This window comes from Salvelinus alpinus, chromosome 3, assembly GCF_045679555.1.
Source record: "Salvelinus alpinus chromosome 3, SLU_Salpinus.1, whole genome shotgun sequence".
Taxonomy (NCBI): domain Eukaryota; kingdom Metazoa; phylum Chordata; class Actinopteri; order Salmoniformes; family Salmonidae; genus Salvelinus; species Salvelinus alpinus.
The window spans coordinates 70031142-70049702 of NC_092088.1; the positions used below are offsets into that span (position 1 = coordinate 70031142).

At 39.9% G+C, this 18561-nt stretch overlaps 1 protein-coding gene across 1 annotated transcript; it reads right to left on the reverse strand.

Annotated features, from left to right (window-relative positions):
• Positions 1–1693: 1693 nt before the first annotated feature.
• Positions 1694–18299, reverse strand: LOC139571250 (inward rectifier potassium channel 16-like). Its single transcript, XM_071393929.1, has 2 exons — positions 18199–18299; positions 1694–6082 (listed from the first exon to the last, which is right to left on the reverse strand). Exon 2 carries the CDS (start codon positions 6070–6072, stop codon positions 4834–4836), a length of 1239 nt encoding a protein of 412 aa, XP_071250030.1. The 5' UTR covers positions 6073–6082; positions 18199–18299; the 3' UTR covers positions 1694–4833.
• Positions 18300–18561: the final 262 nt, after the last annotated feature.

An 18561-nucleotide genomic window follows, 5' to 3' on the forward strand; every position in this document is an offset into this window, starting at 1 on the left:
ATGGTATCTAGAGCCTATGGTAAAATGCAAATGTATTTAGTAGGAAAAAGTTGTTCTAACTTCCAATGTTATATTTTGGTTATCTTCCTCCACTATAAAAGTTCTGAGGATGTTTATGCCTCAAAAGTTTAATTTTAGGTCAAGATCTGTCTGTCTTGCTCCACAGCTGTTTCAGTTGGATGCCATAAGAGCAGGATGCTTACTAATGATAAGCTCTGACCCATATCCTACCTCCTTTTCTGCACATATTGAACTGTTTATTTGTGCTATATGTCAGTGGCTCTATTAATAGCAGGTCATATATTTAGCTACCCGAACTTGCTGTGTGAGTTCTGAGTTGGCCATCGGCACTCAGCGTATGTTTGCTTTTCATGCCCAATCTACAACTACAGGAGTCAGAAAAACAGTCATGCTGCTCAGGGCCACAAGGTGGAGAGCACGAGACTGATATTGGAACATGATTGGTCCCCACATGAGCTCTCCTGTGACGCTGTGGGGAGGAGGTATGAGTGAGAAACATGGAGAGATGTCCATCAACTTGCATTCACTCTATATTGCCATGGTGCCATATCTGTGTCCATGTTTGTGCCCTATGACCTCTCATATGATTGTCCTATGACTTAAAGAAGATATTGGGTAAGTAGGCCTATCAATCTCAATGTTCAGCTTGCTGTTTATGAGCCATCGTGACAGTGTAGTTACAGTAACTGTTTTAGATGTTACACCACATGTTTTGTATATCTTGGACAATATTATAGTTTTTTGATAGATTTATTATCCTCTTAAAAAACATACTGCCTTAATGACATTATGGCTTTAAACATCCCTGTAAAATCGAAGCAACTGAAAGGCACGTACAGAGACAGTGTGATCTGCTTCCTTCACATCAAAGTTCCCTTGTCATTCCTCGCCTTTGTTCTTACAGACATGGACCAGATTCATCAGATGCCAGGTGCTGCACTGCCACCAATGACACGGAGGTGGGTACTGTAAATGCCAGGTATTGTACTTCAGGGTATTGGGCTGCAGTGTGGGTCCAGTGGAAAGAGGCATGCCAGACTAACAGGTGTTTACACCACAGTGACCACAATATGTCTCTAAATAAATATGTACCCACTCAATTCCAAGTTAAATAATACTGATGATTCTTCAGTAACGTATTAAGAGACAAAGTAACATGAGTCATGATTATTACTACTTTCTGCATATTCAAGGAAATACATTTAGTCACTCATGATACACTGATGATTGATTTGTCAATGATGAAACTACCAACAACAAAACACCCCCACCTTCAGTGCATCTACATCTAGTAAAAATAAAAATAGAGAGTGTTCAATTTAACAATGTTTCAGAGTCTATACAGGTCCACACTTTCCAGTGTTCAATTACCACACTGATTAGTGTAAAGCCTTATTTATTTTTTGTTGTTAATTTTACCTTTATTTAACTAGGCAAGTCAGTTAAGAACAAATTCTTATTTTCAATGATGGCCTAGAAACAGTGGATTAACTGCCTTGTACAGGGGCAGAACGACAGCTTTTTACCTTGTTAGCTCAGGGATTCAATCTTGCAACCTTTTGGTTGCAAGATTGAAAAAAAAAAAAACCTGCAATAGGGCATGCTGGTAAATATTATAATGATGGATGTGGTTTTGGTTCAACTCTGGTTATTAACACAAACACTGGGATTATTTTACACCACTGAGTTTTAATTGAACTCTTACGGAGTTAATTTAATTCCTGAATCAACACTAGAAATGTTACATTGAAAAATCAACACTAATTAACACTGGCCAATTTGCTGTGCAGTGAATCATTTTAATGATCAGTTTATAAAAGCAACAGATGTAAATGTGTATTGAACACAGCGTGTGTGCAAAAGTATCATGTTTTAAACGAACGACACAACAAGCAAAACACTTCATTTCACTGTGCTCAACATTTTATTTTTTTATTTTACCCCCTTTTCTCCCCAATTTTCGTGGTATCCAATCGCTAGTAATTACTATCTTGTCTCATCGCTACAACTCCCGTACGGGCTCGGGAGAGACGAAGGTCGAAAGCCACGCGTCCTCCGAAGCACAACCCAACCAAGCCGCACTGCTTCTTAACACAGCGCGCCTCCAACCCGGAAGCCAGTCGCACCAATGTGTCGGAGGAAACACTGTGCACCTGGCCCCCTTGGTTAGCACGCACTGCGCCCGGCCCGCCACAGGAGTCGCTGGAGCGCGATGAGACAAGGATATCCCTACCGGCCAAACCCTCCCTAACCCGGACGACGCTAGGCCAATTGTGCGTCGCCCCACGGACCTCCCGGTTGCGGCCGGCTGCGACAGAGCCTGGGCGCGAACCCAGAGACTCTGGTGGCGCAGCTAGCACTGCGATGCAGTGCCCTAGACCACTGCGCCACCCGGGAGGCCCTGTGCTCAACATTTCTGTAATGTGTTGGTACATCATTGTGTTCAACATACTCACATACAGTGCCGTCAGAAAGTATTCACACCCCTTGTTCCACATTTTCTGTTACAGACTGAAATGTTATAATGGATTAAATTGAGATTGTGTGCCTACACACAATACCCCATACTGTCAAAGTGGAATTATGTTTTTAGACATTTTTACAAATTAATTAAAAATTAAAAGCTGAGTCCAAAAGTATTCAACCCCTTTGTTACAGCAAGCCTAACTAAGTTCAGGAGTAAAAAAGTTCCTTAACAAGTCACATAATATGTTGCATGGACTCACTCTGTGTGCAATAATAGTGTTTAACATGATTTCTGAATGACCACCTCAAAGACCAGGGAGGTTTTCTCTGTCGTTAATTAGTGAAGTTGGTTGTTGATCATTGCTGCACAGCCATTTTCAAATCTTGCCATAGATTTTCAAGCCGATTTAAGTCCAAACTGTAACTTTGCTAAACAGGAATATTCATTGTTCTCTTGGTAAGCAACTCCAGTGAATATTTGGCTGTGTTTTAGGTTATTGTCCTGCTGAAAGGTGAATTTGTCCCCCAGTGTCTGCTGGAAAGCAGACTGAACCAGGTTTTCCTCTAGGATTTTGCCGGTGCCTAGCTCTATTCCGTTCATTTTTATCCTAAAAAACTCCCTAGTCCTTGCCGATGACAAGCATACCCATAACATGATGCAACCAGCAACAAGCTTGAAAATATGAAGAGTGGTACTCAGTGATGTGTTGTGTTGGATTTTTGAAACAAAATGCTTTATATTCAGGACATAAAGTTAATTTCTTACAACTTTAGTGCCTTATTGCAAACAGTATGTATGTTTTGAAATCGTTGTATTCTGTACAGGCTTTCTTCTTTTCACACTGTCATTTAGATTAGTATTGTGCATTAACTACAATGTTGTTGATCCATCCTCAGTTTTCTCCTATCACAGCCATTCAAATCTGTTTTAAAGTCAGCATTGGCCTCATGGTGAAATCCCTGAGAGGTTTCCTTCCTCTCTGGCAACTGAGTTAGGAAGGACGCTGTATCTTTGTAGTGACCGGGTGTATTGATACACCATCCAAAGTGTAATTAATAACTTCACCATGCTCAAAGGGATATTCAATGTCTGTTTTGTATTTTTACCCATCTACCAATAGATGCCCTTATTTGCGAGGCATTTGAAAAAATTTAAAAATAATAATGTGCAAATATTGTACAATAAGGTATGCAAAGCTCTTAGAGACTTACCCAGAAAGACTCACAGCTGTAATCGCAGCCAAAGGTGATTCTTGCATATATTTACTCAGGAGTGTGAATACTTATGTAAATTTTATATTTTTGAATTTCATTTTAAATAAAGTTGCAATCATTTCTAAATACATGCTTTCACTTTGTCATTATGGGGTATTGTGTGTAGATGGGTGAGCAAAAAATATTTAATCAATTTTGTATTCCGGCTGTAACAAAATGTGAAATAAGTCAAGGGGTACTTCTGAAGGCGCTGTACATATTTTACAAAGCACTCACAAAATAAAACAGCATTTTATCTCACACCTCAAAACATATTCTGAGAATAAATGAATCTCTATATTTTTTTATTTTTTTTATTTTACCAGGTAAGTTGACTGAGAACTCGTTCTCATTTACAGCCACGACCTGGGGAATAGTTACAGGGGAGAGGAGGGGGATGAATGAGCCAATTGTAAACTGGGGATTATTAGGTGACCGTGATGTTTGAGGGCCAGATTGGGAATTTAGCCAGGACACCGGGGTTAACACCCCTACTCTTACGATAAGTGCCATGGGATCTTTAATGACCTCAGAGAGTCAGGACACCCGTTTAACGTCCCATCCGAAAGACGGCACCCTACACAGAGCAGTGTCCCCAATCACTGCCCTGGGGTATTGGGATCTTTGTTTAGACCAGAGGAAAGAGTGCCTCCTACTGGCCCTCCAACACCACTTATAGTACATTCTGTTGTAGATGACAGTATTAAGTTACCATAACCTCTCCATAAAAATCATGATTATCTTATTTTTATTCATTTTCTGTATCTCTTTGATTTCAGCAGCCTATCTATCATATTAAGGAGCAGACATTGTATAATTGTTTGTATTATATTGTGACTCCACCATAGATACTAAGTTTGACAAAAAAACGTAGCAAGCAAAATGACAGCATATTCCACATTTGTGTGTGTGTGTGTGTGTGTGTGTGTGTGTGTGTGCGGATTGGGGGGGTTACTTCCTGCAAGAAATTCCACTAAGAACATGGCCTGCTCTTACTGTTGCCTGTGAAGAAATGATCAAATTGTCCATGAGTTCATATGTTTCTGAATGGCCATTGATCATTGTGTTGGCATCATCATATCAGTAGAACATCTATGTCAGAACGGGGCTCCTTCTAAGACACAAATGTCCGTGATCCTCGCAAACTGCTGCAATAGTGGCAACCGTGGCTACATGTTCCTCTGGTTCTGGGGTGCCATTCACCAGTTCTACAGTCAGAGTCGGGGGTTTGCGATTAATGCATGGGCGCTTGGGGCGTGGCGAGAGGCGTGGGTAATGCCCAAGCTTCATTTGCTCGTACTCCTCTGCACTGACCTCCGGAACCAGGACCTTAGCAGTGTGGTGGAACATGGAGTAGTCTACCTTGTAGTACCTCCGGTTTACATTCAGCATCTCTTGGAACAGATGTCCCCAGTGGATCTCATCGGGCGTGTAGGAGGTGCGGGTCTGGTGCAGGATGCCCGTCGAGTCGTCTGTGTAGGTGAAGGACACCACCAACTCAAAATCATCTTTCCGAAGCTCCTCTAGGCTCATGCGGTAGAGTGGACTACTTGGCTCAATAACGTGGAAGATGGTGGTTGGTATCGCTAAAATTAAATCACTCTGTTTGATTTCCAGGTCCTTGTAGTTGACGTCTTCCCTGCCCGTGGCGTGCATGTTGGGGCGGAAGATTTGGGCTCGAGCCTTCCCCTCCACCATGTGGTGCCGGCGGAAGTCCCCAATCCTCCAAGACAGGCACAACTGCCCATTTTGCAAGTTAATGACGGCGCAGTTGCTGAAGCCCACCGTCTGCGCCCGTTTCCGTGCCGATGCCATCTTCGCCACAGCGATACCGATGACAAATGTGTCAATAAAACAGCTGATGACGTCCTGCACAGTCACAACGATGATCGCCACCATGCAGTTCTCCGACATCCCTCTAAAACCATAACCAATCGTGGTCTGGGTCTCCAGTGAGAAGAGGAAAGCCCCGGTGAAGTCCCTCACCTCGTACACACAGGGGGCGTTAGTAGGGTCCTTCGTGTCGCCGTTAGCCATGGCAATCACCCAATAGATGATGCCGAAGAAGAGCCAGGAGAAGATGTAGGAGAGGGCGAAGATGAGGAACATGACGCGCCATCTGATCTCCACCAGCGTGGTGAAGATGTCGGTGACGTACATGAGCCACTCCTCAGGAACATGGCGGAACAGGACATTGCACTTGCCATCTTTGCGGACGTAGCGGCACTTCTTGTGCTTGTAGTCAATCTCGGCCTTCACAGCGGACAGGGTGGTGGTGTAGGCGTTGACGGAGGGATCAGAGGGACTGACCTCGGTGTACTCTTTGTTCATCCTGTAAGATCTGGGAAGAAGAGAGACAAGAAAATAATGTTTTATGATTGTATTATCTACTGTATAACACTGAAAATGTTACTGTTATGAATCGTAGTCTCTAGATCCGGTGGCCAAACCGAGATTTGGTTCTGGGTTACAAAATTATAAATGAAGAATTAAACAAACATAATTTACAAAATATCTGAACAACTATATTTACTAGAGTATGGTGGCATTTGAAGGACAACAGTTTTACAACAGCACACTCCATCCAGATACACTCACATGGTTTGTTGGTGGGTCATGGTAATTTTGAGTGTGTGGATTTGAGTTGGGTGTTTGTGTGTTAGGGAGGAGAACACTTATGGGGAGAGGTTGTGCAATTCCATCATTATGATGGAACGTTTCTGCAATTGGAATCAACTTGATGGTGATTTGGGAGACTTCTCTCTGAGGTTCATTGGCAAAACATTTTTTAGACGGAAAGCAGTTGAGTTGAAATGTAGTTGCTCTCTCTCTGACCCCAATTTGGTAATGATTTCAAAGAGACATTGTCTATCAAGCAGTAACAGTTTTTATTTTATGAAAGTTTTGGAAGCAAAAAAGAGTGATGGTCCGCACTCAAAAAGGAGTAGCGGTAAAGCTTATTTCATTTTTCGATTTTTCGATATACTTACTTTCAATGATAGCTGTAAAAGCATCAAGTCTATTGTCATCACTGGCTTATACTATCATCAGACACCTCGTTAAATTCTGACTTTCAGAATCCACACTTATTTAACTATGAACGAAAAATAAATCTATCAAACATGTTGGTGAAATCTGATGTACAGTATGTCATGAATAACGATGAGTGAGAAAGTTACAGACACACAAATATCATACCTCCAAGACATGCTAACCTCTCACCATTACAATAGCAGGAGAGTTTTGCATTTATTTGGGGGGGTATGATATTTGTGCGTCTGTAACTTTCTCACTCATCATTATTCACGATTCATTCAGGACTATCATTAATCATGGTAGCATCCACATTACGTAGAAGTGTTTAGAAACATATTCTATACTTATTTACAATAGAAATGACTCCAAAATGACACAATACATTATTTACCATTAATTTCTATTGGGTACAAAATAATCTGAAACAGAACCAAAACAAACAGCAAATGCATCTAACAAGTTTGTAGAGTCACAAGCTTGATGTAGTCATTGAGCGCTAGGAATATGGGACCAAATACAGAACTTTTGACTACTTTAATACACATATGTATACGTGAATTTGTCCCAATACTGCACCTTCGGTCCCCTAAAATGGAGGGACTACGTACAAAAGTGCTGCAATTTCTAAACGGTTAATCCGATATGGATGAAAATTTGCTCAAATTAAAGATGACAGTCTGCACTTTAACCTTATAGTCATCAAATCATTTCAATCCAAAGTGCTGGAGTACAGAGCCAAAACATCAACAAAATTATCACTGTCCCAATACTTTTGGAGCTCACTGTATATCCCTCTTTGCCGCACATGACCAAACAACTGGGAAGTAGTCCAGATGCGACAAAACTAGGGCCTGTATGACCTGTCTATCCTGATTAGAAGCATCTGCTGCTAACCAGTTCCCCATAAATGCTGTTTTGAATGACAAAAAACATGTACATACACACTGAAGAAGGCTGCAAAGCTGAAATGTCTGTGTACACTAGCTCTGATGCAGTGAAATGAATTTTAAAAATGAAAAAGGAAGTAAGCATTATGCTATGTATTTTTCATTGCCGACTCATCACACTTTTTTGCTTATTTGAAATTACGAGGGGGGCTCCTAACATGTGGAATTGTTTTAAGCTGGTCATACCAAGGATCATTTAGATATTGTATTTCGAATTTTAGGACCCCTTTAGGTATCAAAAACATATATAAAGAAAATATTTGATGAAACATAGAATTTTGCCTTACTGTTATTAGCCCATAGAAACATATTGAATAACAGATTCATACATGGAAAAACAGATAGTCAAAAAATACATCAAAAGGAAGTTTGTTTTAAAGTATCTGAGAGATATAAGACAGATCTTACATCTACACCACTGTAGCTCGGCCTCCTTCCAGCGCAGATGTGGAAGGCCATCGGTGGATTGAGACGCAGCTCATGCAAAATGACTTTTTTTGTATAATGCTAATTTGATTTTCTCGGGGGCACGGACATCGACTCTAGTTAACCTTTTATAAAACAAGTAAATGGTTTAAAATCTTCAAAATAAGCGGATTTTAATTTTTTTTTCACACATTTAAAGTCAAATTTGATGTAAAAAAAAACATATGTTTTTGTATGTTTTTTTACGTTTCTAACAGTTATTTTGATCAAATTATTTTCATGAGCATGTCTGTTATTTATTCAAAGTGTTGTTTTTCTGTGATACTTAGAGGCTGAGATATTGGTGATTGAGCTAATCTGACATACCGGTACGACCAAAGATGGCTTCCAATATGGGTGATATGGGCACCGGTGCCATCAGACTTGTAGCTCTAACTTTAGAATGCTATGGGCTATCAGCTCAGTTCCAATTGAATCTCAAAGATGAGACTCTCACCAGATACATTGATTTAAGGCAAAATATGTATTTCAATTCCTTATTAATTTTTTTGTTATAGTGACTGCAATGCCCCCCAGGGGCCAAATCTGGGGTGGCTACATCTTTTCAGTCTACTTGCATTTACCTCTGTGCCAACTCTGTTGCTTTTATCACGAAATGTACAATTGAGTATTTTTGCTTAGTCGCCGCACTAGTGTACAAAAGTTAGATTCATTTTCATTCCTCCAAATGACACAGAAATCATTGTCAATTGTGGGGGGGTTTGTCTGTTACTACAGCTTGACAAAGTCCTAACATTTCAGAAGGGTTCAACAAAAATATAAGCGCAACATGAAACAATTTCAACGATTTTACTGAGTTACAGTTCATATCAATAAATTAATTAGGCCCTAATCTATGGATTTCACATGACTGGGAATACAGATATGCATTTGTTGGTCACAGATACCTTAAAAAAAAGGCGTGGATCTGAAAACTAGTCAGTATCTGGTGTAACCACCATTATTCTCATGCACACTTGACACATATCCTTCGCATAGAGTTGATCAGGCTGTTGATTGTGGCCGGTGGAATGTAGTCCCACTCCCCTTCAGTGGCTGTTCGAAGTTGCTGGATATTTGCTGGAACTGGGGCACACTGTCGTACACGTCGATATAGAGCATCCCAAACATGGTCAATGGGTGACATGTCTGGTGAGTTTGCAGGTCATGGAAGAACTGGGACATTTTCAGATTCCAGGAATTGTGTACAGATCCTTGCGACATAGGGATGTGCATTATCATGCTGAAACATGAGTTGATGGCGGCAGATGAATGAAAGGACAATGGTCCCTTAGGATCTCGTCACAGAATCTCTGTGCATTCAAATTGCCATTGAAAAAATGCAATTGTGTTCATTGTCCGTAGCTTATGCCTGCCTATACCATAACCACAGCGCCACCATGGGGCACTCTGTTCACAACGTTGACATCAGGTAATGCCATACACGCTGTTTGCCATCTGCCCTGTACAGTTGAAACCGGGATTCATCCGTGAAGAGCACACGTCTCCAATCTGCCAATGGCCATTGACGGTGAGCATATCCCCACTGAAATCGGTTACGACGCCAAACTGCAGTCAGGTCAAGACCCTGGTGAGGATGACGAGTTTGTGGAGAAATTCTTTGTTTGTGCAAACCCACAATTTCATCAGTTGTCCAGATGGCTGGTCTCAGACGATCCCTGAGGTCAAGAAGCCGGATGTGGAAGCCTGGGCTGGTGCGGTTACACATGGTCTTGTCATGTGGTCATGCACTGACCATAGAGAGCCCTTGTTTTTCTATGGTGTTGTAGGTCAGGGCGTGACTAGGGGGTATTCTAGTTTATATTTTCTCTGTTGGTGTTTTGTATGATTCCCAATTAGAGGCAGCTGATAATCGTTGTCTCTAATTGGGGATCATGTTTAAGTAGCTATTTTTCCCACCTGTGTTTGTGGGATATTGTTTTGTGTTTGTGCATGTGCACCACGTAGTCACATTTAGTTGTTCGTTTATTGATTGATTGTTTTTTCTTTAAGTTTCACTTTGCAATAAATATGTGGAACTCAACATCCGCTGCGCCTTGGTCCCGTTCTTACGACAGCCGTGTGCACCTGTGTAATGATCATGCCGTTTAATCAGCTTCTTGGTATGCCGCAACTGTCAGGTGGATGGATTATCTTGGCAAAGTAGAAATGCTCACTAACAGGGATGTAAAAAAATGTGTGCACAATATTTTTGAGATTTCTTTTTTTTTTCATGCATCTTTTATTTCAGCTCATGAAACACGGGACCAACATTTTACATGTTCAGTGTACATGCGTTAGTGATTAGTGCATTAGTGATCGAGAGAAGAAAGCTAAGGATGCTTTTTTGTTGAAAGTGAAAACTTTGAGACAAGGCAAATTGACAAGGGGAAAGAGAGAGAGGAAGGGAGTGGCAGACACTTTGCCTACTTTTTTCCACAGCTGGTTGTTCATAATATCATGGAAGCGGTTTTGTTTTTTCTTATTTGTTCTCCTTCATATTTTGTCTTTTCTCCCATGGTGCACTTTGCTGCTCTCAAGATGCTATTTTAAAATGTTAATCTGGGAATGTTTACCATCTATGGTTCCCTTTTTTCCTGCCTCCATGCACTGTGTCAATACCGTTTATCATAATGAGGCAGTTGCCTGGAGATGCAAAAACCCATGGCAACAGACCCTGTTGGCCCCATTCATTTTCTGTGGTGTTTTCAGCTACTTGGAAGTATCATGTGGCATGATTATGTAGAGGTGTATTTTTCCCTACTGCAGTTTGTTTCTATTGCCCTGCCACTCACAGGGCTTCCTGTAAACGTATATATTTTGTCTTACCAAGGTTATCTAAGGAGAAACACGTAACAATTACAGTAACTAGGGTGGTTTAAATTTTGTGACATGTTGATTGTTTGTAGAACCAGCAAAAATACACATTTTGAGTCAGGTGCCATTGGTTGGATAGTATTACTTTCAGATTACTAATTCAACGGTAATTCGATTTTGCAGTGTACTTGGACAAATAATTCTGTACTCATCTTAAACCTGTAACTCGAAATGCATGATGGATGAGGTTGTGCATGGCCCACTGTTGAAGTGACTTTTATTTGGGTGGAGTCAAAAGTGTTGTTGTCTACAAGCCAGTAAAGGAAGCGCCACAGGACTGAATTGGTCTAGGTTAGACTGAGGCTGAGGAGAAGAATTCATGTGGAAACTGGAACGATCACGGGCAGAAGAAGGCTCCATCACAGCCAAACCACTGAGCGCATCCTCTTTACTCACACACACACACCACTGAAAGCATTCTCTCTTTTTCCGTCCGAGCGCAATCACTCCTCTTCTCCGCCTATCTGAGTCAACCAGACTTTATGGTCTCAAACTCTGCTTCCTCCTGGCAAAAGATGTAGCTTCCTCCTGGCTAAAAATGTAGCCCCCATTGCCAGAATATAAGGTTATACAGAAAAAAGGTTCTACTAAATTTCTATAACCCGTTCTTCTCCAAAATGTAAATATCTTTAAATGAAAGTAGGAAACAAAACATTATGATTTTGGAAACCGCAATGTTATAATTCTTACAATAATATATTATTGAATGGAAACTCCTACTGTATGTCTGTGCATCATCTTCACATTACCACAACTGTCTCCTTTTGAAAGTTAATCCTCCTTCTGTTAAACTGTTGTACGGTATAATAACGCTCATTTTAATCACATTTCACTGGTCATAAAACTCTTAATCACAGCAGTATATTCTATGTATTTTGCCTAAAGCAACACATATTTACACTGACTATGGTCAAGATGTTCAAATAGAAAACAAAACACACAAATCGAAATGGACTTAACACAACATACTGTGTAGTAAATGAGGTTGAAAGTGCTTTATGACAAAAAAGTTTTTTTACTGCTACAAACTCACTATTAAGACAGTTGTGAGCTGTGTACACACAGAAAACCAGAGGCTCTTAGCCCCAGCTACGCTATGTTGTGACCAGCCCTAATTATATCAACCTACATTACCCATTAGTCGTCTTAAATGGCACCCTATTCCCTATATAGTGCACTACTTTTGATCAGAGCCCTTTGCCATTGTTCAAATGGGCCCTGGTCAAAGGTAGTGCACTATACAGGAAATAGGATGCAATTTAGGATGCAACCCCTCAGTCAGGTTCAATATCGCTTAATTAAGGCCCACGCCTCCCAGGACAATATGGCGAACAAGGAAAGAAGTTCACAACAGCCCCCTTCAAATATGTTAACAGGCACCAAGTCCCTGGTAATGTTTTGTTCAGCTCCCGGCTTTGAACCTTACAATTATCCTTATTAAACTTAATGCATTTTATCTTGTCTCATGTGGGTGTTTATCTCATAAAAGCATCAAAGATCCGACGTGCCCCTGAGTGTTGTTCCCTCCCAATGTTGATAGTTTCATACAAATATATTTCAATGAGTAAAATCTGTTTATTCATCTAAATCTATTAAAACAAGTGTAGTACTGCATTTGAAAACATGTTTAGTGATGAAGCTTGTCACGTTCCTGACCTTATTTCCTTTATTTTGTCTTTGTTTAGTATGGTCAGGACGTGAGCTGGGTGGGCATTCTATGTTATGTGTTTCTATGTTGGGTTCTTTTCAATTAGCCTGATATGGTTCTCAATCAGGGGCAGGTGTTTTACGTTTCCTCTGATTGAGAACCATATTAAGGTAGGCTGTTCACACTGTTTGTTTGTGGGTGATTGTTCATGTGTTAGTGTTTATGCGACACGGGACTGTTTCGTTTGTGAGTTTGTTCCTGTTCGTGCGTTCTTCGTTGTCTGTAAGTTCTCATGTTCAGGTCTGTTTACGTCGTTTATTGTTTTGTAGTTGGTTAAGAGTTTTTTCGTGCTCGTCTTTCTTTAAATAAATCATTATGTCTTCATACCTCGCTGCATATTGGTCCAATCCTTGCTCCTCCTCAGACGAGGAGGAGAACGAACGTTACAAAGCTAGGAATATAGGAAGGAATCTACAGCACACTGGTGAAAAATAGGCAATAAAACATGAGTAGCCTATGCACCAGAATAAAGGTCTTCATTTCAGTTTAATTGAATAAAGTTACACTGTGGTCAGATTAAGTTTCACACTTTCTCTTTGATTTCTATTCAGTTTGCACTGTTCTCTATGAAGCGTCATAATAGGGTATTTCCACAGAGGCCGAGTAGATTACCATCCATATACAATGCCTGATATTTATATCAAGTAGGTTTATTTTTCTGTTCATGTTAATTAGATTATATTATAATATCAGAGATCACATACAGTAAGTCTATATATATAACATAATAATAATAATATTATAGAATAATATGTAATGCATTTACAGCTGAAGTAACCCAGTTGTCCTTGTGGACATAGGCACCACTCACAACATAACGGTAGTTGCTTTAGGCCACAGGTATAGGGAGACACACAGAGAGAGAGAGAGAGAGAGAGAGAGAGCATTGTGTCTCACGGTTATCCATAGAAGACACAGGAAGGCATTGTTCTCCACACCACCCATAAGGAGAAAAAATACTTTAAAAATATATATATATATATTTTATGTAGGATACGTGAAATATTTAAAGGTCATGAACAGTCAAAATCATGTGTTTCATGAAATGGGATGATATTTGGGTGAAACCAGATCAAAGTATTTTGACGGAAGTATGAAAAATGACTTGCTTCTACATTGATAAAGTTTGATCATAAAGTTACTGGTCCCCTCCCCCATGTAAAAAACTTGGATTCAGGAGTCGGGATTATTAACGGGATAGAATGACATCACCCTAATGCTCCCATTTTAATACACCAACGGTAAAATGATATTCTCTTACTTCACTTACTGCCTTGTAACCAACATTGCAAAGGCGTGATTCAGAGGGGCGTGGTTTATATAGCTAGAGAGCTATTCTACTGATGCGAAGGTTTTACTGTAGGGTGTCAGAAAATATAATTAAAAGTGTAACCTATTCATCTACAGTATGTGAAGATGCTTATATGTTTCCCCTTTCATCTGTGTCTGGTGTTAGCTAGTTACTGGCTAGCTAGGTCTTCAGCCATCATGGAACAAAAGGGCGGTGGGTGGGGGGGTTCAAAACTCTGATGCAGTTGTCATGTCAACACATCTGTCAGTGCTGCTGTGAAATGCATCACAAGAGACATGCCAAACAGGAGATGTATATGAAAAAAAATTGACATCATTCATGCAATTTCAGTGTTTGAGTTGTATTGTGTGTCATCAAATTTGCTTGAGATGATTTTACTGCAACACTGCTCACTGCTTCCAAGTTGCTTGACGAAGGTGTTTCAAAGAACTGTCAGTCAAGGTGAGTTCCTGAATATAAGTTCCCCGCCCACTTAGCCTGTGTTTTCAAACTTCCTGGGAGTTAACCATGAGAGAATTTGGAACATTTAGATCCAAAACAAATATGTGTGATATTTCAGTGACTGAAAAGGCTTTTTTACATGAGAATCCGAATTACTGTTCGGGACTTAAAATTGGCCAAATAACTTATTTAAAAACATTTAAAAATTATGTATATCATAATATATGTTATATGCATCAGAATTAATTGTTATTTTATTTCAAAATACAGTAAATTCTGAAATGCATTAAAGAATGTACTTTAGAATATATTTTCACATGCATATATCAATTTGACAAGAGCATTGCAACCAATGGGTAGAACTTAACCTGTACTGGGTCATTCCTCAAAATTAGTGCCTTTTGAATCTCTTTGATATGTTAAGTAGAAATTATGCACCAATATTGAATTTTAAAAGCCTGTTATATGAAATCCCCTTTAGTACAGACCACAGGGAGAATTCAATAAATCAGATTTTCAATATGAATGAAGACTTGCTAAAGTGCCAAAATTCAGCATTTTCAAATGTCCCTCCATTCACCCTCTGTGACTTCTAGGAAAATGTTAACCCACTAACCCCCTAAAATACTCTAAGTTTTTACAATAATTGTAAAGACCAAGAAATTTTGTTGCTTTTAGATGACCAAGAACACAATGATCACTCTGACAGAACTACAGAGTTCTTTGGCTGAGATGGGAGAACCTGCCAGAAGTACAACAGTCTCTAAAGCACTTCACCAATCTGGGATATATGGGGGAGTGGCCAGACAGAAGCCACTTCTGAGAAAAAGGCACATGACAGCACGCCTGGAGTTTTACGAAAAGGCACGTGAAAGACTGAGAACATAAGGCAAAATATTCTGTGGTCTGATGAGACAAACATTTTACTATTTGGCCTGAATTCAAAACACCATGTCAGAACAAGAATGTGAAAGTTCTTGAGTGGGCCAGCCAAAGCAAAGATTTGAATCACATTGAAAATCCGTGGAAAGTATTTTGGGGGGTTAGTGGTTTAACGTTATCTTAGAAGTCACAGAGAGTGAACAGAGGGACATTTCAAAATGCAGAATTTTGGCACTTTAGCAAGTATTTATCCATATTGAACATCTGATTCATTGAATTCTCCCTGTGGTCTATATTGAAGGGAACTTCATTTCATATAGCAGGCTTTTAAAATTCAATATTGCTGTTCACCGCCGCTCCCCATCTAACTTAATAGAACTTGAGAAAATCTGCAAGTAAAATTGGGCGAAAGTCCCTAAATCCGCATGGGCAAAGCTGATACAGACATACACAAGACAACTCAAAGCTGTAATCGCCGCCAAATGAGCTTCTACAAAGTATTGACTCAAGGTTGTCAATACTTATGTAAATGAGATATTTCATTTTCAATAAATTAGCAAAAATGTCAAAAAACATGTTTTCACATTATGGGGTATTGTGAGGGTGAATTAAAAATATATATATATTTCGAACTCAGGCTGTAACATAAAATGTGGAAGTCAAGGGGTATGAATACTTTCTGAAGGTGCTGTATGCATCTCTGGAAGACATTTTAAGGCATTAGATGCAAATGTTAGATTTTTAATATTTTTATGTGATGTTAAATATATTGAAACCATTTTTATTCTTATTTTGTGCACCTATTTACTCCATTCATCTCTGATTGTCCTTGCTGTGCACAGTGCACACACATCGCTTGCTTGTGTGCAGTAATATTCCGCAAAGCTGGTGCACTTCCAGAATGCATGTTTGTGCTGAAAACCTTTGCCTTACTGCACCCAATGCCTGCACAATTCACCTGCAATTCAGCCTCTAGCCTGTTGCTGGAACTTATGCCTTCTGTGTACAAAACAGCACAGCTGACTCGACACCTACATAAAGTACACACAGCCAAAGCAAAGCAGGCTATGCCCTACAGTAAACTTTCCTCTAACACAGATCCTAAGCGAGCAGAACAGGGAATCATAGCATAAAGCTTAGCTCAAGCCTCATCTCAGGTCTGTTTGTGGTTTCCTGCCAACTCCTACGGTCATTGTCACACCAATGGCAAGATTTGGGGACCAGGCTAGTTTAGCCACTGTTCCACAATGGCACACAGCTGCGTGTCACCGATTCAGGAACAACTGGACTAGAGGGATAAAACAAGGGAAAACACTTTGGCCAACAAACAGGGTTTATTTCCTGTACCGCTCAGGGCCCTTGCTTACAACTCCATTACATGCTCACTTAATATTCAACTAATAACATTCTGCCACCCCATCCAGGGTTCACTGGCACAGAACGGTGTACTTCACGCAGGTGGCCCCAGCCCCCTGTTCTGCCCTGGGCCCTCTGTCACCCCTTTTAACCTTCAGTTCCTCTGAGGCCAGGCAATCTAGAGCATTCTAGAACATCATATTACTAGGCGTGCAAGACCCGTATTCATAAAGCGTGAAGTCTTTCCTGTGGTTTAGTGACAAACAAACAAATGGCAATTACTGTCATTCACCCAGAGAGGTATTAACATAAATATTTGTTTACACCTTTCTAGACATTCAGACAAAGTACTTACTGTACCTTGATGTAATAATTCTGTTTACTTCTCTTCTGTCTGTCTTGTTTCTTTTGACATCTCAGAAATGCAACAACATGTAGGTGCTGATATTCTGATACTTACTATAGATTTTTCTTTAACCTTGAATAAAAGATCAAAGGAAGATGTTTGATCAAAAAACTTTACCTATCACCCTTGACAACTACCCTTTTTGTAAAACCAGTCATGCATGGTAGGTCTGTAATTAAATAGCTTGGATTACAACATGTTCTCTCTCAGGTTTTCCTTTGTTGTTGTTGTCAGCAGATCTTAGTTGTCAGATCCTAGTTGTCAGTTTACACTTTAGCCTTACTTAGTTGTTGTGTCTCAACACTTAAATCTGAAAACAAAACATTGACACCCAACAAACACCAGCACTAATCTGTGTATAGATTTGCCTTCTTGGTGAAAAAGTAGTAAAGCACAGATACATGACACCAATATTTAATTGACACTATTATATGAAATGAAGTGCTCTTTAATATAGACCACATGAACAATTCAATACATCGGATTTTCAATATGAATAAAGACATGTTAAAGTGCAAAAAATGCAGCATTTTGACATGTCCCTCCGTGCACGCTCTGTGACTTCTAGGAAGATTTGAACTCACTAACCCCCCAAAATAGGGCGGCAGGTAGCCTAGCTGTTAGATCATTTGTCACTGGTTCAAATACCCAAGCCGACAAGGTGAAAAAGCTGTCAATGTGCCAACATTTCAACCCTGTTACCCATAGATAGACAGGCCAGAAATGTTTAAATAATTAAATGTTTTGGGAATCTTGCATTAAATTGCCCCTCCCTGTTGCACACAACAAGCTTCCATTCCCCATGTCACAAGGGGATTCATGGCTGATTTAAGAAGTCGAATTAGGAACCACTTTGGCCACACTGTAGACTAGATGTCATAGCCATGCATTTCTGGAATATTATATTAGCAAAGATGCAAATGTATCTCAAGTATTTATTTATGTGACGTTAAATATATTTACATGTATTTTTTTCCGTATGGGACTAAAACGAGAAAGAGAGAGAGAATGCATGGTTGTTTCATACCTGTTACAAAAGTAGTTGATGAATCAGTGTCCGGAGTCCGTCTACCTGTGAGTGAGACTGCTACCAGAGCAGAGACTGGCACAGGTGCAACAACGTCCGTGCCTGCAAGAATGAATCAACCCACCTGTAGCTGCACAAAGTAAAGAATAACACCTCCCCTAAGGTGTGTGCGCGTGTGTGTGTCAAGGTTATTATAGTCAACTAAAAACAAATCATTTTAAAAACGATTTAGTAAACTGAAATAAAATAACAAATCTGTTTGAAAAACTAAAAATATACTGAAACTATTATGTTTGACTACAAAACTAACTAAAATAAAATAAAAAACAGCATGAATTATTAAATTTTTTGGGAGGGGCAAAA